Source organism: Eptatretus burgeri, chromosome 3, assembly GCF_056783735.1.
Source record: "Eptatretus burgeri isolate ZD-2024b chromosome 3, Ebu_testis_v1, whole genome shotgun sequence".
Lineage (NCBI taxonomy): Eukaryota > Metazoa > Chordata > Myxini > Myxiniformes > Myxinidae > Eptatretus > Eptatretus burgeri.
This window is the reverse complement of record NC_140963.1, coordinates 93,863,107-93,884,151: the sequence shown is the minus strand read 5'-3', so window position 1 is coordinate 93,884,151 and position 21,045 is coordinate 93,863,107. Positions and strand designations below refer to the sequence as shown.

General features: G+C 42.7%; 1 protein-coding gene across 2 annotated transcripts in view; it reads right to left on the bottom strand.

Annotated features, from left to right (window-relative positions):
- IQGAP2 (IQ motif containing GTPase activating protein 2) overlaps positions 1-19,644 on the bottom strand; it is a 101,181-nt gene extending 81,537 nt beyond the window's left edge. The window contains exons 1-10 of one of the 2 annotated variants that reach the window (XM_085874551.1): positions 19,365-19,644; positions 17,172-17,271; positions 13,370-13,526; positions 11,454-11,531; positions 8,985-9,061; positions 8,799-8,866; positions 5,183-5,296; positions 4,699-4,877; positions 4,489-4,570; positions 4,012-4,175 (exon numbers count right to left, since the gene is read on the bottom strand). In XM_085874551.1, coding sequence (XP_085730677.1) covers positions 4,012-4,175; positions 4,489-4,570; positions 4,699-4,877; positions 5,183-5,296; positions 8,799-8,866; positions 8,985-9,061; positions 11,454-11,531; positions 13,370-13,526; positions 17,172-17,271; positions 19,365-19,425 — 1,080 coding nt within the window. In that variant the 5' untranslated portion in view covers positions 19,426-19,644. The remainder of the gene's footprint in view (positions 1-4,011; positions 4,176-4,488; positions 4,571-4,698; positions 4,878-5,182; positions 5,297-8,798; positions 8,867-8,984; positions 9,062-11,453; positions 11,532-13,369; positions 13,527-17,171; positions 17,272-19,364) is intronic. The other variant, XM_085874552.1, reaches the window with a different exon arrangement.
- Positions 19,645-21,045: the final 1,401 nt, after the last annotated feature.

The window sequence follows — 21,045 nt, the reverse complement described above, 5'->3', positions numbered from 1 at the left end:
CACAAGGTTTGCCTTCCTGAAATTGAATAGCCTTACTCTACTATCCTGAACTTTAACCCTTAATAGTCTTTGCACACATGTTATGGTCACTTGCTTCTAAATGTTCAACTACCTCCACCTCCTCCACCATATTGGGATCGTTACTTAAAAGGAGGTACAACACTGCACTCCCGCTCCTGGGCTTATCTACAAACTGGGTTAAAAAGCAATCCTGAACTAAATTCAGGAAATCTTTACCTGCTCTGCCCTTTCCCTGTTCCTGTTCCTGGACCCAATCTATCCCTGGCAAGTTAAAATCCCCAAATAATCATTACTCTTCCCTGACCACATGCCCTTTTGAATTCCTCATGCACTCCTGTTCTCTCCTTCCTAGCACACCGATACACGTAGTAGCCTGACAATCCTGTCCTCCAGTTACTCTCCTCCTTAAACCATGTTTCACTTACTGCAACTATATCATACTCCTCACTATCCACTTTGGCTTCAAGCTCTTCCATCTTATTATTTAAACTCCTCGCATTGGTATAGAATTCTATTTTCTTGCCTTCCCTTACTCATCACAATTACATCATCAGTTCCTTCCTTGATAGTTTCCCCACCCTCCACTGACCTAAAAAAGCCTGAATTCCTTCCTCAATTCCCATTGCAAACTTTGCCGCGCCATTTCTATTTAATACACGGCCATCATTCCAGAAACACTCCCTTTGTCCCCTGAATGATTCCCACTGCTTCTTAAATGTAAAACCTTCCTCCCGACACCATTCTTCCAGCCATTGGTTGACATCTATTGTTCTGCTCAAAATTTCTATCTCATTTCCTAATCTTGCGAGAATCCCAGAAAACATGACCTCACAACACTTTGCCTTCAGCCTTTTACCCAATATCCTGTGTCTATTTTTTCAAAACCTTTGCGTAAACTTTCCACAAATCATTCGCTCCGAGGTGTAACACAACCAACTTTTTCCTACCACGACCCGATACAATATCGTTTACCTTTCCTTCAATGTCCTGAACTCCTGCTCCTTCAAAACTGCACAGAATTATTTGTCTACAATCCTTCCTACAGAATGAATAATCGACATATTGTTGTGGTCCGGGGGTCGGGTGACAAGAGAACCAGGGGGGAAAGCTATTTCGGCTCCCCACCAGAATCCCCGGAATTGTAGGCCGTCCCACATGGATAATTCCGTGAGGCGGCGGCTCGCTAACCGACCGTGGACGCCAATAACTCAACCGCGTGACCTCGGGTCATCCAGTCTATGGGTTAACCGGGTTACCTAATTAATCACGTGATTTAATTACCGGAGAACACGCCCTCGGTATGTCTTGTCCGAACCGGATCCGATGCAGCTGAGCGACACTGCCAAGGACGTTCCGGCTAAAAGGAACGGATTGTTGGGAATAAAGTCCCGGCTTAAGCTAGGATTCAGACGATGCTGGATCAATGAAGGACAAGACAAAAACGAGCTGGGAACATTTCTCATAATGATTTAACAAGCAGGTGAGAAAGGTTATGTGGTACGATCAATAGATTTATTGGGCTGTGTTTTGCAGGGAAAGAAAGAAATGTGAGAGGTGCGGCAATAAACAAGCAACTTGCAAAAGGGGACACAGTAGACTTAACGCAAAATAATAACAATAATAATAATAATAATCTTCTGCAGTCGAACTTATGCGGACAAGCGCCAGGACACACACACACACACACACACACACACACACACACACACACACACACACACACACACACACACACACACACACACACATGCAAGCACACAGACACAGAATACCTGATGAAGAGGAGGTGTTGCAGCAAGACAGGAGAGGAGTTGAGGCTACGGTCTCTCGGTACCTTTGCAGGCATGCCCCGAACACACCACCAATACGTTTGGGGGGCACACTCCGTGGTGTGGAGCTGGCGCCACCCTGACAGCTGGCGCGTCGTCTCTTGCTTTGTGGCAACTCGTGCAAAGCATCGGCCAGAGAATGTGACGCGACCGTCGGCGTGAAGGAGGGGCTTAGGTGGAGAAGAATGGAGAAGAATGGAGAAGAGGAGGTGGAGTCCGGGCGATGATGACAGAATGCGGAATCGAAGACCAGCGGGAGGCGAGGCAGGGCAGAGAGAGATCGAAAGCTCCGCTCTGACCTTTATAGGCCCCGCTACGCGGGGCGGGGAGCCACCCCGAAGCAGTGTCGTCACCCGAATCGGGCGTTCCGATTGGCCCCAACCCCATGTGCAGCCTGGCCTCGATGGCCGGAAACCGCAACATTCCATTTCCGGCAAGACGTCTCCACGCTGTGAATCGTCTCACTCCGACTCCAGAACATATGAAACCCAGATGTGTCGAAAGGAAAGCGCCGCTTGCACCTTGCACACTCACATCCCGCCCAACGTGGCGTGGGGTTGCCTTTCTATTATCGGCCTTGATATGCGTTCCATGCAGAGTGGGCGCGTTTCCTGTCTCTTGGGTGGAAATTACCGCTGCGCGTGTGTTTGGCAGGCTGTGTTTTCAACGGAGGGGTGTGCAGCGTAATGCTGACTTGGCCTTTGCTGAGGACCCATCTCACAGCGAAGGACGCACGTGGCTCAGATTTACCTCAGCAATAATCAGAAGAGTCGGAATGAAGTGAGAAATGAAATGAAGAAGAAATGATGAAAGAAAACCTAGCTATGAGATCCTTGCAATGCACATCCCGTTGTCCCGCAAGACAAAAGGGAAGGGACTATCTAAATGTATATTAATGGAATAACGGTCTTGGGACCACTACATGTTGGATGCATGCGGTTCTGGGAACCGCAACAATATTTAATTGCCTCATCACCCACAAAAACTGTCTCCCAATCCCACGTTTACCTATCTATATTGCTGCACCTTCACCACCAATGCCATGTACAACACAATAGGAGTGAAATGTACTTCCAGGAGCTGAGGCAAGAACTATTAAAAATTTTAAAGTAGCGCAGGTGCCATGTGACCCAAGTATGCCATGTCAAGAATAAATTTAGTGGTTCAACTGCTACTTCAAAGAATTCTCAAACAATACAGATGTTCAAAATCCAAGAAGCCACTTTAAGGTTGTGAAAGTATTGGTTTTCAACCAGAATGACTAAATACCAAAACTATATTGCTGGCAGGTTGGCCAAGGTCCTAGAGGTACGCACACTCACCTCTGAAACGCCTGACGTAGGTTCAAATTTCAACCCAGCTATAAACCGCCATCCTTGTATTTCACATGCAAGATGAAGCATCAATGTGTGAGCCATTCCTCAGACAGATGTTAAACCAAGTGTCCCATCTGCCAACATTAATTGGTGGAAGCTAAAGATAGCCACCATCTTCATGAAGAGGAGTTGAGCTATCCCCAACACCCTAAACAAATTTCAAATTTCTTCTCCAACCTCCACTTACAGGGAGGGGGGGCACACTGCATCAGCACAACCACTACAACCCCCAGCAAAGGATGCTGCATCATACATTATATATATATATATATATATATATATATATATATATATATATATATATATACATATATATATATATATATATATATATATATATATATATATATATATATATATATATATATATATATATATATATATATATACATATACATACATACATAAACAACAATTCTAAATGATCACAATCACGACAAGATGAGGCATGCCAAGCTCCGTATTACCTGCAGAAGTATCTGAGCATGGGATATGAGATTTGAACTTCAGAACTCAGGGTCAAATCCAATATACCATGCGCATTTGTAAATTATCTACCAATGCTCTTGTATCCGTGTAAAAATAAAATGACGCCTCTAAATGTCCTTGTCCAACATAAATGTACAAGCTCAATTTACCTTAGATCACTTAAAATAAACAAAAATAATTATTTTGAGTCAATACAAAGTTGAATCACATCTGCACTGGAATCAAAATGAAAACGCCTTTCACAATGAATCCACTTCATGTAATATGGCAGAAGCAAACATCCCATGGAACAATACCTGGATCTTGCATTGCCGAGCATCGGAGAGCTTCTGCAAGTAGCACAGAGCATTCTCATGGCACAGACCGGATAGGCCCAAGTTGGGGCACTGAAGGCCGGCAAAAAGACCCTCGACATCGCCCCGTTCGATAGCGTCCTCCACAACTTCCAGCGCTGACAACACTGAAATTGAAAATCTTTGAGAGGGAGACCTCCACAGCCCACTGCTCAAAAAGAATAATGTCAATGGTTCTTAAAGTGCATTTGGAAGTTTCAAATTGTTAGAGGATTGTAGTAATCAATGAGATAAACCACCAATCTCAATCATTACAGACTGAGATACAGCATAATAAATAAATAAATAAATAAATAAATGTATGTATCAAAATGCAAAATCATTTACTGGCAAAGAGAAAGGAAAAAAAACCCCCCAAAAACCCCCACTTTTATCACAAATTGTGATAATGATAGAATGCAGCACGATGCTCGATCTCACAATTGATTTGGTTGACATTTCCTTGGATCTCTGCATGGGTCAGAAGGTCATCGTACATTTCCCTTTCAGCTGCAGTCATCAGCTGGAAAAAAAGAATCACTGAAGCATCAGTTGAAGGACCCTGTACATATGCGCAGCGTGAAGTGAAATTTGGAAAGTCGTAATGCATCAGGGAAGGCGTGGATGGTCAATGGTCAAAACAAAAACTACCGTATTTTGGGCAGAAGAAGCTTTGTTCCCCTTAACTTGGCTCAGGGCCTCCTGGTAAAGTTCTGACAAACTCTTGTCCAGGCCCAACAGCATGGCATTGGGGTTCTGCATTGCAGTCAGAGTGTCCGATGCCACCCCTCTGTCCACCGCCTCATTGACTGCAATGACTGCTGCGTGTACTGCAATCAGTCATAGTTAGAATGGAAATACAGGTCTCAAAACACTTCTGCATTTAAAATATAGCTCAAGGGAAAACTACAAAATGCTGCCCCATTGAGCAGGAGCACAGCCAAAGCTCAGCGATAATGCAACCAGCAGACAAAAGTTTAACTTTAAAAGAATCCCGGTCAAGTATGCATTCGCCAACGATGGTTTGAAATACAGCAATCACCACAACAGCGACATCAATTTCAACTGACAGGCTTACATGAGAAAAAGCAACAGAATGCAAGAAGAAGAACGGTCCAACATGAAGCAAACTTACACATAGCCTCGTCAACCGACAGCTGGCTCGTCAGGAGGCCACCTATTTTGCCGAAGGCTGGCATTTGGATGCCATACTTCTCCAACTCCATCCGAACATTGTCTATTTCTTCAGCTAGGACAAACAACATGCAGAAGAAAAAAATAAAAGTTAAAAAAATTAAAAATAATAATAACTCGAACTGCCACTTTATAACTGCAGGCAGTGATGACAATGTACCAAGACATCCGGCTTTGGTACAACATGGGACTGATGATTTACAGACAGAGTAACACGAACTGTTCAATCTATTTATTACGTATGCAATGAGCCCTTTTTCTTGGGGACATTGTCGGTATCCATTGAATTGGCATTTAAATTACCTGAATATGAAGTCATAAATGTTGGCACAATGGGTCCACAAAGTAAACTGGAAGGTCTTGAATCTAACAAAGTCCCACACATCTCTCTACGATGTGGGATTGATTGGTTATGGACCGAGTAACATGCTGCGTTCAATATATTACGTATGCAGTTAGCCCTTTTTCACGCAAGAGTAACACACCTTTGGCGTCCGGCGATGCCGCCATGCAGCACATGGAGATGGAATTGGGAGGGAGCGGTGTAGAATAATTGATTAATTGTTGAATTAAAATAAATAAATAATAATCGTAAAATCATTAGATTTCTTAATCAATTGGCTACTAGCATACCAAAACCACTACAGTAATTCACCCAAAAATGAATCAATCAATAAATCAACAAGGAAAATGTGTCCAAGAGCAACGTCCTAAAGGTTTTGTCTTCACCAGAAGAATAAGAACAAGAACAAGAACGCGTTGCTCTCTCAGAGCCAGCATTCGCAACGCGATGCGGCTAAAAATTCATTACAGAAAGTCGAAACATCAGCATTTTGATCACATTAACAATAACAACAACAACTTCCGTTGTTTCGTCACGTGCCTTGATGGAGCCAATAGCGAGACCCATCATGTAGGCTCCTCGTTCATGACGAGAAAATAGTGTATTTACGAAATTGCAACACATTAAATGGAATAATCTTTAAATAGTAACATGAACTTTTCAAAACTTTAAAGCAAATCTCCAAATATATTTAAAAGTTCATGATAGACGCCCCCAAAAGGAACCCTCAATGCGAGGATGTGTGCAGGTGTTTAGTATTTAAGGAGATCCGGATCCTGTATATAAAAGAGCCGAGTCCTAAAGATTTTGTCTTCACCAGAAGAAGAAAAAGAACAAGAAGAACAAGAACAACGCGGAGCTCACTTAGAACCAGCGTTCGCTATGCGAGACGTGGCTAAAAATACACTTTCTAGCCAAATCACTTGTTAATCATCATGTCCAAATATCAGCTTCCAAGCTCAAAAGGTGCCCGAGATATTTCCCAGATGAGAAAGAAAATAAATAAGTAAGTAATTAATAAATCTATCATAAAGTAATCAATTCATAGATTAATCAAAAAAATAAAAAATAGCATTTTTGCCAAATCACATCTTCACTTTTGTCCCCAAATTTCAGCTTCCTCGCTCAAATTATGGCTGAGATCACCCAGATAAAGAAAGAAAAGAACCAAGAAAAGAAACAAATAAGAAAACAAAACAAGCAAATGGAGTAAAAACTGACTACAGTAACATCCCGATGTACGAACGTCCGACTTACAAACTTTCAATCTTAAGAACTAAATTTTTTTGATTCCAAAAATTCCATTTATGACCTCAAATCGTGACATTACGAACTTTTATTCTTCAGTCAACTAAGTTTTCAACGACGAATTCAAAACACGATCTCATGATCAAATCATTTGATCAGAAATTTGATTGCATAATTTAAAACACTCATGAATATCGCGACAAAACGGCAGAGTGGCACCTCGCTTTCATCCGGGATGATGACATCAGTGTCGCTTCCCTCATTCTCTCCCATGCGGCTAAGTCATCATGTTTGTGCTGAAGTGCAATGTTCAAGTGTATTTTATTTACTCAAAAGTTCTTGTGCATGACATTAATGTAATGTATTCACCCAAAACTATGACTCACAAAAAGAAGAGAAGTGCTTAAGGAAGTGATATGAGTGGAAAGAAAGATAAGAAAGTGGTATCGTTAGAAAGTAAACTAGAAATTCTAAGAAGGTTTGAAGCTGGTTCCTGCCTTTCAGATATTGCATGTGACTTTTGCCTTGTAAATAAAATGGTGATTACGAAATAAAACAACAAATAAAAGGTCATGATGTGTGCTCAATATGCAACACCTTCCAGTGCAGTGAAATTCACCAAAGAATGAAGCTCTGTAATGCAAAACATGTCCGCTTGCTAAGTGTTTGGATTAAAAGCCAAACTCGAAAGAGACGTTCAAATTAACCCGATGATCATTGTTAAAAGAAAAGGCCAAGAGCCTTTTGAAAGACTTAAAGTTTAGTGATTGTGAAAGTTCCACGATTGAGACCGTTGGTGCAAGTGAAAGGTGGTTTTCATGTTTTAAGAGGAAACATAGCTTGCATAGATTGAAAGTGACATTAGTGTTACCCATCATTATTACTGTACATTTTAAAGTATCTTCTTGATTACTATTGAATTTGGGATCACATTCCCCCCACTATATCATTGTCTATGGGAAAAATCACTCCCAATTGATGAGCTTGCGATTTAAGAACTACTTTTCAGGAACGCATGTTGTTCGTAACCAAATATTACTGTACTTCCTTCCTTTGGTGCTTGGCGATGACATCATGCATTGCCTGGATATGAAATTGGGAGGCAGCAGTGCACAAACAAAAAGTTACTGTAAAGTTAATTTTGTTTTTAAGTATACGTGGAACACAAAATTGTATCAACTGCCATTAAATTCTGAGATTCTTCTTGAAACAAATTCATTGACAGAGTTTACAAGGGTATGTTTAAGATATGGTTCTCAGAGTACAGATGCTGTTGAAACCACGTGTTAATGCGAGTATATATATATATATATATATATATATATATATATATATATATATATATATATATATATATATTTTACCTTAAGGCATGGATACTTGTTTATTGCTCAGGGGTCCAAGGGAGTTTAAAGTATCTAAATAGGGTCAATGGGTCTACAGGGTCAAGAGATTTAAAGGATGAAGAGATCGAAAGTGCCCAATAATCCATAATTAGATGCAAGGAAGGACCAATAATAAGTAATTAATAGATTTACTCATGGTCCAACAGGTTCAAATAAATTGCTTCATGTATTATAGCAACTCTTATCCTTGAACTTTACATAATGCAGAACTAGTTGTACGATGAAGCTTGCAGCTGCTACACAAATAAATAATTGACCAGGCACTTTGCAGGTTTCATGTGCACAGCTTTCTTTGGATATGAAGGCCAACTAACACACAAAGCTAATAAATATACTGCACAATGGGGGGAGGAGGGGTGGGGGTGGGGGGGCGAGAAGGCAGGCACAGGCCAGGAGGAGCAAATTTTTATGTTTTTTTTTACATTTTAAAAATAAAAATGGGTTATCGTCAACATAATTGATGGTTATATTGTCCCAAAATGCTAAATGGATCTCTCCAACTTTTTAACTGTCAGCGAAAGAAAACAAGTTTTAAAAGAAACTTTCCAAAAAATATTTACCTGTGAAATCAATCTTTCCATACAAATCTTGTATCTGGGGTGCAACTCCGAGCTTGAATAAATAAAGGCTGCAAACAATAAATAAATAAATAAATAAATAAATAAAATCATTTTCATCCCGATTCATGACATGCACAAACGGAACAAAAAATGGTGATGAAACCGTGTGTTGTGAGTGTGCATTACCTTAAGGCGTGGATACAATAAATTGCTTTTGGCATGTTTTTCCTGTCATAAATATCTGTTGTTTCAGGATAAAATATCTGAAGAAAAACGAGTCCACCATACGCAAGGGGAGGGGAGAAGGGGCATGAGGGGGGAAATATATCATTTGAGTTTCATTCAAAATAATTCAACGAGCAGTTTTCATTTTACTCAGATTACGCTCATGGTAATTTAATCGGCCACCAAGGAAAAAAAAAGTTTTAAAAACACGAGATTGGTACTCTTCAACATCACGTGATATGCCTCCACCCACATTATTACATCATTGTACGTACTGTCTGACCCTGCTAGTCACGGATTCGCTAATTGCAGGTCATAAAGTGTGATCTGCTTAAATAATTGAGCTTCGTGGTTTTTTTTTTTTAACACTTCAGGATTGGTCTGCTACATCGACCTGGGAAATTGAAATCAGCCAACATCACAGCATGACATAAAAAAGGTGGAAAACCAGATCCCCTTAACTACAGAACAATTCGCTTGCTGCACTTCCAATCAGCAAGGTCATGGAATCCATCATCACAGTTGACCAATTCATTCCTTTTCTCCAACAGCCTCATCTCAAATCAATTCGGATTCAGACTTGATCACTACACTTTACCTTGGACATGCTCCTTCTACTCTCACAATGGTGGAGGCCCTCAATATCAGACACGAGATCAGGGTTGTCTCCTTGGACATATCTCAAGCTTGTGGTACAGTTGGGCATCCTGCCTTGCTCTCCAAACTGTCTATGGACTCCAAGGCCAACTCCACTCTTGGATTACCGACTTCCTCCCCTCTCGAAGCCAACATGTGGCTCCGAGTGGAACCCTTTCATCTCCACCCCTTCAAGGGTGGAGTACCCCAAGGCAGTATTTTAGGTCCCATATTATTCCTAATCTTCATCAATGATCTCTCAATCTCTGGAAAACCCTCTTTATCCGTTTGCTGATGACTCCACTCTCTGCCGTGACATCTCTCATCCTTCTGACATACAGGCAGCAGCTTCTTCGCTCTCAACAGACCTTGATAAAAATCACAAACTGGTGAAACACAATTTTGCTTATGTGTTCATATTGTCCACCCTTTGCATTTTCCCTTACCCCTCATCATTACCTGCATCCCTCGTTTGTCCATCCCTGATGACTTTCTCCCTCCCCCCTGCTGTTCCCTTTATGTGGTGTCCTGATTTGTTCTGTGAAATCGCTCTTCCATGAGCCTAGACCATGTTTAAATTTTATTTATTTTTTAAACAATGCCCCAACATTCGCGGCATTTTTCAGAAACATATCCCCTGCGAACAGCAAGGTCCGACAGTACTTGTACGGTTTGATTTAAATCCCTTCAACTGACATCCTCTGATGCCATAATCTATCCAAGTTCATCTTTGCATAATACTACATACTTGTAACAAGTTTGGTCAAAATCCCATTACTGGTTCACAAGTTGACGCAGTAACAGAATATTTACCTAACGGGACCTCCAACCTTTGACCTCTCGACACCATAACCTAATCACTTAATTGGACTACTAATAACCAAATGGACAACCTGAAAACGTGCCTCTGGCAACTTTGTTAGCAAAGGCATTAAAATATATATATATATATATATATATATATATATATATATATATATATATATATATAAAAAAACAGAAGAAAGGAGGGATTTAGGTACATATTTGTTCATTAATATTCATGCCACCATTCTAAACATCGCAGCTGGACCCATCCCTCCCCCCTTGATCCCACTCACCCCAACAGCCAAAGGTTTATGTGGGTACAATGGTGACAACACTGGACTAAAATCCCAGATATTGAGAGTTCAAATCCTGCTGAAGGGAACAGGATTGAAGATGCGGATTGCCAATAAAAACCTACCTGGCTAACAAACAACTTTCAAGGACTGGATAATTCAGCCTGCAATGTCCAATCTGGTTTTCATGTGATGCCACTCCCAATGTTGTGGTCCAACTCCTAATGCACTCAATGCAACTTTACTCAGATTAGCCACTCCCTCTCCATTTATATGTAATAAATAGATGAAAACCTACTTTATCAGGAAAATGCCAAGCTGTTCTGGAAGGAGCCTATTGCAAATTGATTGATAAAAGAAAACATCTCATTCAATGAAATTAATTACCAACAAAATCTACACGCTCAGCCAAAAGCCATTGTAGATAACCTAACTTTCACCACTTTTCATTGACACGGCTGGATAATAAATTGCACAAAAGTCATTATGTGGTCTTGGTTGCAAATACATAGCATTAGGCAAAAGCATTTCCTGCAACCAAACTGTTACAACAAGGATAACCAATGAGGTACAATGCCAATGCATATACGGTGCATTTCACGGTATGGTTTCTTCACGTCGAGCAGGAAACGTGGATCGTTAGAATACGAGGTCAAACTCGGTGCTTTTCAGCGCAGCATATTCCATTCATCACCTTTGGCAACCCAACAATTTCCAGAGCTTTCAACCACTGGATGATGTTATCAGTGTGTCGAAAATGCAAACCGACAGCCTGTGCAAGAATAAGAAATAAAAAAAATAAAAGCAGTAAATAAAGTTACAACACTTGACAGATCAATTTACTGGAAAAAAAAAATTTAAATTGGCCAAATCGCAAAACAAAAAATGAATCAAATTATAAATAATGAAAAGAAACTTGCCGTGCCACTTTATAACTGCGGGCAGTTATGACCGGGTACCAATTGACGCCCAGCTTTGATCAGACATGTGACCCATGATATCCTCAATATGAAAACTGAATTCATAATTGGATTAAAAAAAAAAATTCAATTGAAAATGTTTTTTTTATCCAATTTGATTGATTAGATATGACCAACCCAATAACCCACAGTAGATTAGGTATATATATATATATATATATATATATATATATATATATATATATATATATATATATATATATATATATATATATATATATATATATATTTGTTTTTTTAGCTTTTTTTTAAACCATATTCAAACTAATTAGATAATTATGGCTGCCAGACCATGCAACCGATCAGGTTGAAATTTTTAACATACTGTATATTTCCCACTACTATGAAATTATACTTGTGAAATTTCACGAGGATCGATGAAGCAGTTCATAATAAATGATTTTTATCACGATTTTTGTTCAATCCATGTGACTGATTATTTTTTTGAGATCATTCAGGTATCCCCAAGGCTTAAGGAACATGCGTCAGAAGTTCCCGTCGATCTGTCCAGCCGCTCTGGAACATGATTTTTAAAGGTTTATTCTTCAAAAAAAAAAATATGGCTACCAGAACATGTGACCTACGAGGACAACATTTACACCCAAATTCCCCGAGGTTAGTACATCATGTGCATCGATGGAATAAGCAGTTCTGGAGAGGAAAAATTTTAAAGTTTCATTTATTTACTTCATTTTTTTTTTCCAATGAGCAGCTTCAAAGAAAAAGCATCCAAAATATTTCCTTTTTTCAAAGATGGCTGCCACACCACATGACCCAAGACATCATAATTATCATGAAACAAATTCTACAAGAGTAATCGCTCTGCTGAAAAATGTGTTATCAGACAAGTGGTCACAGGGAAAATGAATGTAAACCGGAATAGCGCGAAAAATGGCCACCACGCAGAAGTATAAAAATAGGACGACGAAACATTCGCTTATCTGGGCCCAAACCTAATGCTATAACCCAAATTTGGTAATATTTTGACTGGTGGGTCTGGAGAAGAAGATTTTTGAAAGAATTTGCATGAATGCCATTTTGACATACTTTTGGTTAAATGATTGGCATGACCTCCACAATTTAACATCAGGACCCTGTCCTTATGTTACAACCCAAATTTGGCAGCATTCTGACTGGTGGTTCTGGGAAAAAAAAAAAGATTTTTGAAGGAATTTACCAAGTCCGCAATTTTGACCTACTTAAAGTCATGTGACCGGAATGAGCTTAGCAATCCACATTACCATTCAGGAACAGAGAATTGGTGCCAAGTTTCAGCTGGATCGGCCCAGCGGTTTGGCCGGAGAACTCAAAATAGGAGACGAATGGAGGGACACAGTGCACGATGACAATATCTTAACGGGAATTCCAATTCCAGATAAGGTAATAAACAGAAGAAAATCAATGGGGTCCCAGCCTGTAAGGCTTGCTACCCTAATAAACAAATTAATAGTCCATATGCTCCTTTGGTGCTTGACGACAACAATCAAATGCATCAATGCAAATTCCTTGCTGCGAAAGCAAAAATATTTTGCAGGTTGGTTATACCTAATCAATCAAAGAGCACGAAACAAAATGATCAACTCCTCTTTGTGGAGCAGGAGAACTTAGAAGTGTGGAACAAAGTTTGCACCTTGTAGCGAATTTGTTCTCCATCATATATCCTCCTGATGGGCACGCTGCTCGGAGCGAAGGAACGAGCCAGCTTGGCGAGCCACACACCGTTCCTGAGACCTTCCTCGAGGTCAAGAGTCTGAGGAAGATTGTCTCCAATGCATACCTCCAACCACCTGTCATAGAAACATTGCACTCGTTACGTTACAAGTTCACCTTCAATAGAAAGATTCTCTCAAAAAAAAGGAAATAAAGCAAGCGATATTGGAATTTAATGTCAACTTGATGCGGGGTGTTCGGCTCAGTGGACAAGAAGGTAAGCATCAGTGGGATTGCTCTCATTGTTGTTTGGCAGAAATGGCTGCACCCTGTGATGAGGCAGTTACTTATCCAGGATCCATCCTTGCCTTGAAGTGAGAATGACTATCATGAGCAACACCAGCACTCTGTCATGAATATGTGCATGTGTTATTGTTGGCTGGGTGGTCAACATATTAAATATATATATATATATATATATATATATATATATATATATATATATATATATATATATATATATATATATATATATATATATATCAAAACATTTGACGATCACTCCGCTGATCCCCATTAGACACAGTCCACACCAAAGTGTTGCCCCCAACACAAAGGCTTCGGCCCAGTGACTCTTTCACAGAGACAAAGATTATATGGTCATCATCCGTTAAACATCAAACAGAACCACCGATCCAGATGTCGGGCTTATTTGCTCCCATCAGGATGGTATACCGATAAATATCTAACCAATGATGACCACATTTGTCGTATATAAATCAGACGCACCTCCTGACTGTTATGGTGAGCATCGACACGGATTATGTCTCACACGGTAAAACCGCATAATCCACACAGAACAACCATCAGTGTGCCACCCAGATAATTGTTCCTGCTCATGCAAACCATGCAATCAAAAGGCACGTGACATGACCCCTGGTCACAATATGTGCCTTCGAGTTGAATGGACTGCATTCGCAGGTGGATAGCTTGGTGTTGGCTTAGTGGTTAGGGTGGCAGCTTGGGATCCATGGGTGCTGAGTTCAAGCCCCGTTGCCCACTGAATTAAAATACACCAGGAAGTTGACTCAGCCTGTCATCCTTCCAAGGTCAGCAAAATGAGCAGCAGTGTACTGGTAAGGGGGACACTGCATCAGCGGCATCCCCACCAATGATGCAACAGAAATATAGAGAGATATATAGAGATATGTCAAGAGATAGACGGATGGCTGTTCTGTGCGGATTATGTGGTTTTACTGTGTGAGACATAATCTACAGCGATGCTCACCACAACAGTCAGGAGGTGCATCTGATGATGTGTATGTGTATGTGTATGTGTATGTGTATGTGTATGTGTATGTGTATGTGTATGTGTATGTGTATGTGTATGTGTATGTGTATGTGTATGTGTATGTGTATGTGTATGTGTATGTGTATGTGTATGTGTATGTGTATGTGTATGTGTATGTATATATATATATATATATGTATATATATATACATACATACATACATAGTCTGACATCATGCAGTACATGGTATCACTACAATGGCGAGTTCCATATACAAATTCCCTTCCAAGGAACGAGTGCAGAAGGTGGCCGTTAGGCACATCATGGCTATGCAATGACTGCTTGTCCTTGCTATAAAAGTCCCGAGTAAAACCCAGGTGGGGTTCGAACTATCGACTTCCCAGACCTGGAGCAGACACTAACTAGTAGTCCACCAATTCTGGTTTGAGTTTGTGGTGTCCCCATGCATGCTCTGTTGAGCAATCCTGCCTTTTCACCAATGCAGAGGGCCATTGAATAACCCTTTCCAAAGGCATTTTGAAATAACCACCAGGCTGCGTGGAAAAAAAAAAAGAAGAAGAAGCAATTGTGTACAAACAGGAGCAAAGTGAGGGAAACTCACTGAATCTACACAGGGCTCGTGTCACCACGAATGAAGTTCAAGAACAATCGAGTTCCACCTCCATCACCTCCACACGTAACACCGAATTGATCTTTCGAGTCAAAGCGAGAGTCGCACGACAAATGAAAATTTCCAACAGGGCTCCTAATGGGGCTCATTCCATGGAATGCCTCGACCAGTCTGGCTTCAAGTACCCAAAACCATTTACGATCGTCCAAACACGTCATGCCACGGCTCAGTCGAGCCGACCTGGCACTTGGGGAATTCAAATCCTGGAATGGAATCCCAGAGTAAAATCAGACCAAAATCTGCCACTGTGGTGAACAATGACCTCATCGAAGGAGAACATTGTCCATACCCTTTCTCGGGTGGGGGGGGGCACAGATCTCACAATAACTAAACCTCAAACTCGAGCCTCATATAGCGAGCGTCATTGGGAGAAGAAACATGCCAAAAGCTTAACAAGGTGACAAGTTAAATCTTAATGGCAGTCACGGATGCATCAAACGGATCACGGATGTACCACGATGACCAAAACGTGCATAATCTTAGGGGGAGGGAGGACACAATCGGAGTCATTGAAAACTATCCCGTCGAATGGAATAAGCAGCAGCGGAGAGAACGGTGTTGGAAAAGCATGACATTTTGCTTGCATACCACCAACACAGAGCAATGGAAATAGACACACAGAGAACAAAACATGTTGAGCACAATGATAATTTGATTTCCCCTTGAGAGGGCAAAACACGACTCGGAATGGATGACTGGATGACTTTAGTCATTTCAAACTTTCACAATAGCTCAAGTTTACTTTGAATACTTCGGCTTTGGAATTGCAGGCCTAAAATGTTCCATGTTCAATCCCTTTGATCGTTTCAAAATTACTACTACTACTACTGCTATTATTGTTATACCCACATTATTTTGGTGTCGGCTGTAATCAAGATTGGCTCAAGTGTTTCAAGAGCTGGTTGACCAGGCCTGATGTTCGACGGGAGCACATTTTGCAGGAATATGCAATTTATTTCAGGGTGGCAGCGCCAACTTGCCCACTCGACAGGAAAGACGCCGCACAACCTTCAACATCCACCAGCTAGTGCCAACAGATGGGACAGCCGGCTTAACGTGCATTCAAGGAGCACCACACTTTGTGACTCAACGCCCCACCTGCGCAGCACCAAGCCGACGGTAGATAGTCACGTCGGGAATCATACCACGGACCAGACTGGTTAAAAGCCAACTTGTTCGCTACCTCTGTGGCATCCTGTCTAACCCAGCATCCCTTCACGCCCCCACCCCCCCCCAAAAAGAAACAAAAACAAAAACAAAAAACCACAATTGGTCAATCAGCCAACCACCTCTGCAAGTTTTCCAAGTATTACAAGGAAGCTTCCTCCCATGTGCATTGGAATGATTAAACAAAAGGCTTTGCACGAAAGCCCAAGATAACTCACAAAGTAACAATACGATGCACCGATCGATGTTAACGATCGATGTTAACGGTGAGTTGAAACCGGCGAGGACTCTGCTGCAGGAAATTCCACCAACCGCAAGTTTCCAGTGCAATGCAGTTACCAGGAAGCCCGGGGAGAACAACCGAAGCATTGGACTGCATTTTGAGCATTTTCTTGTTAGGTTATACAACGCTCCTCTGTTAGTTAAAGTGGTGGGTGATTTGGGAGGGGGGGGGGGGATAAGCTACCACTGAAAGAGCGCAAAAGCCAATTTGAATAAACAATGGAACAATATTGTTCAATGGAGGACCTGTAAAATAAATAAATAATAAACAAACAAACAAACAAACAAACAAACACCCACAACATCAAGGTAGAGCGACACTCAAGACTACTACGGCAAGATTGTCGTACCTTTTGGTTTCTTCCAGGTGACACAGGTACTCGTAAGCGACATTTTGCTTACGTCGCTCGTCCATCTCCTCCGCAGATATGCGCTCATTATCCAGGATTGCTGGATCACGCAAGTACAAGGATAACAACTTTAACGTAGAACATATAAAAAAGGATCAGCCAATCCAACCTCCAGGTATCTGACACAGCACACGTCATCAGTAAATGTGATACGGAGTAAATGATCGCACTTCAAAGCATGTGAGGATTTTTACTTCCAACATGTATCAACATCCCACGTCATGGAACAAAGTGATCATAATGTGAGGGAGAGGGGATTACATGGTTGAAAATGTGGTTTGCCTTGCTAGTTATGTGGGGGATGCTAGTGATGGGGGGTGGGTGTGTGAGGGGGGTTTTGGGGGGGGGAGGATTTGGGGCTTGAAAGTTTATTCTTCTACAAGGATGGAGGATTCGTAGAATGGACCAGCATGGACAATCTTCTTCAACGGCCAAAATTATTCCCATATTCTTGTGGGGTTGGCTGAGGAAATTTTTGACCCACGTCTTTCACGAATCAGCAGGCCAGGCGTGGCAATCGCCCAAGTAGTTAAGGTAGGCTTTCGGAATTTGGCCACGATGCTGGCAATAGCTCACCCACTCTTCACGGAAGACACCTGGGATATTTAATGTCCACAAACTAATGTCGGCAGATGGGACGCCCGGTTTCACATCCATCAGAGGGACGGCAACACCGGGATGACAGTTTATAGCGGGGTCGGGATTCCAACCCAGGCGAGACAGCTCAGAGTGAGCATGCGTACCTCCGGCCATCCTGCCAGCCACCAAGCCTGACCCAATTAAACAATATTATTTTCAAAAGATAATTACATTGAAGGCAAATGGAGAAGTCAGGACACCTTTATTAAAAATCCAGGTAAGTATGGAAGTGAAAGACCGACATATTAACTGGGACATGGGGGGTGTAATGGGGGGGTGGGAGGGTGCAGAGGGAGGGGAATGTGTGGAGGAGGGTGCAGGGGGAGGGGAAGGTGTAGAGGGAGGTGGGGGGAGGTGTAGAGGGAGGTGGGGGGAGGTGTAGAGGGAGTTGGGGAGGGGGAGGTGTAGAGGGAGTTGGGGAGGGGGAGGTGTAGAGGGAGGTGGGGGGAGGTGTAGAGGGAGGTGGGGAGGGGAGGTGTAGAGGGAGGTGTGGGGGGAGGTGTCGAGGGAGGTGTGGGGGGAGGTGTAGAGGGAGGTGGGGGGGGAAGTGTAGAGGGAGGTGGGGGGGAGGTGTAGAGGGGGGGAGGTGTTTAACCACACACAGATTCATGTCTGGTTCTCACGCATCCCCACCAGACGGAGGATGAATGTTTGATCCTCCTTATGGCTGAACGGAGTACAAACCGACAAAAGTATCCCAACAATCACAGATTCTCCACAATGAGTCGAGTAATCACACCCCGTGACCGACATTGTAAGTGCGGCAATGCGGGTCCCATTGAATGATTCTCGGGTTTACAAACAAAACATGAACAACGGTTCCACATTTACGAGGCACAGCCCCGATCACGGCTCGCTCATCAGCCCCGGTCACGGCTCGCTCATCAGCCCCGGTCACGGCTCGCTCATCAGCCCCGATCACGGCTCGCTCATCAGCCCCGATCACGGCTCGCTCATCAGCCCCGGTCACGGCTCGCTCATCAGCCCCGATCACGGCTCGCTCATCAGCCCCGATCACGGCTCGCTCATCAGCCCCGATCACGGCTCGCTCATCAGCCCCGATCACGGCTCGCTCATCAGCCCCGATCACGGCTCGCTCATCAGCCCCGATCACGGCTCGCTCATCAGCCCCGATCACGGCTCGCTCATCAGCCCCGATCACGGCTCGCTCATCAGCCCCGGTCACGGCTCGCTCATAAGCCCCGGTCACGGCTCGCTCATCAGCCCCGGTCACGGCTCGCTCATCAGCCCCGGTCACGGCTCGCTCACCAAGTGGCATCAACAGAAACCTCGGCGAAGCGGACTCCGCACGTGGGGATTAACATGATCAAAATCTCTTTTACAAAGTCGAATTCCATTGTAAAGTTTGTGAGGACGAGGACCCGCCATGCGCTTCCCTTTTATCGCCCATCAAGGGTTCATCACACGAACCGTTACCGTTACCCCCCCCCCTCTCCGAGACAAGAACCAGATCCACAGCGAATCACAACTCACAGCCGTAGCGAGGTCTGGGCGAGCTGGGCGAGTCCGCGACCCCTCTGGGGGACAGCGCCATGACCGACTCACTCTCACTCTCCTTGACAAGGACGAAGCGACGGATGAAGGAACCCGGAGCCCGCGCACGCGGAGCCGCGGACGTGAACACACACCGCCCGCTTCAAACTTCAAAATGACGCAGCAGAGCAGGAGGAGGAGGAGGAGAGTGTGATCAATGGGGAGTGGGGCTACAAGTCGGGAGGAGGGGAGGAGTGAAAACCTGGGGCGTGGAGATGAACACGAGAACAAACAAAGAGAACAATGATGAACTGGGGGGGGGGGGAACCAAACAAAAACAAAAACAAAAACAAAAACAAAAACAAAAACAAAAACAAAAACAAAAACAAAAACAAATCACCAATGGAGAGAGAACAAGTTAAACAGTGAGAAAGCGAAACGGGTCGATAAATGGGCGGAGCTTATAAAGGACGAGGGCGTGGCCTTATACAAAGGGGCGGGGCGTCCGAAGGAATGAGAAACCTTCCTCATGGCGGGAATAAAAAACAACACACAACTGTTTAAACATTCCAAATACCCATTATAACGTCCTCTCGTTACATAATGTCCGAGAGAAAGGTGGATGCAGATCTCTACATCGCACCACCACGTATGGTGTGATGATGATGATGATGATGATGATGATGATGATGATGATGATGATGATGATGATGATGATGATGATGATATGATGATCGAAGGAGGAGGAATGTCACGTGGATGTGCTGCAGCGGAGGCGACGACAGAGTATTTGAAACGCAAGGACGGTTCCCTGGTGATGAAGATCATTAAACAGCTCCACAAGGGGGCTGCGCATGGAATGATCACGTGGGTTTGGAAAAGTTTTATTAAACAAAGACCAGTGTTGACTGTGACGTAAGACCTTGACAAACATAAAACCTCAATAACCAATCTCACTTCCGTCTTCTGCAAGATGGAAGACCTCAACTTGTGTTGCATGGATGTTTGGCAGAATCAACATTCACCTGGTCAAGGGATGGATGGTCTTTCGAGACTTTCTCAGATCTTCTGGGACATGATGTCATCCTGCTGCCATCGTATTCTGTGTATGGTAATTTGGTCCAATAGATCTTTGTATGTATACATACATATATATATATATATATATATATATATATATATATATATATATATATATATATTTATATATATATAATCATCAGCCATCAAGGTAATGCAGCGCAGGTGTGATGTGGAACACCGTGTGACCCTCGTACTGTGTCGCTGTTCATTCCTCGCGTGCTCTTACTGTCATGGAGGGTTACAGACGGACAAGGTTGTGCCCTGACACTTGACAAATGCAGAGGAATCATTGAAAAGGAATTGTCCTTGGCAACGACAGGAAAGGCAGACTGCAACGTGGGTCACGTTCACGGTCGTGTGCTCACCCCCTGAGCTGTCCTTGGGTTGGGGCCAACTGTTATTTAATGTATGCACAGTGTGGGGGGATAAATTGGCAGAAAGGATAAGAGGGGAAATGGAGGGTAGGGGAGTGTGAGTGTTATGTCGAGAAAAAGTAAATAATTTTTGGAAGGAGATAGAAGTGAATGCACACCTGTACAGGTATATTAGACAAACCCACAAAGCAATAGAAGAGGTCAGTTTGATGAACAGCCTCACC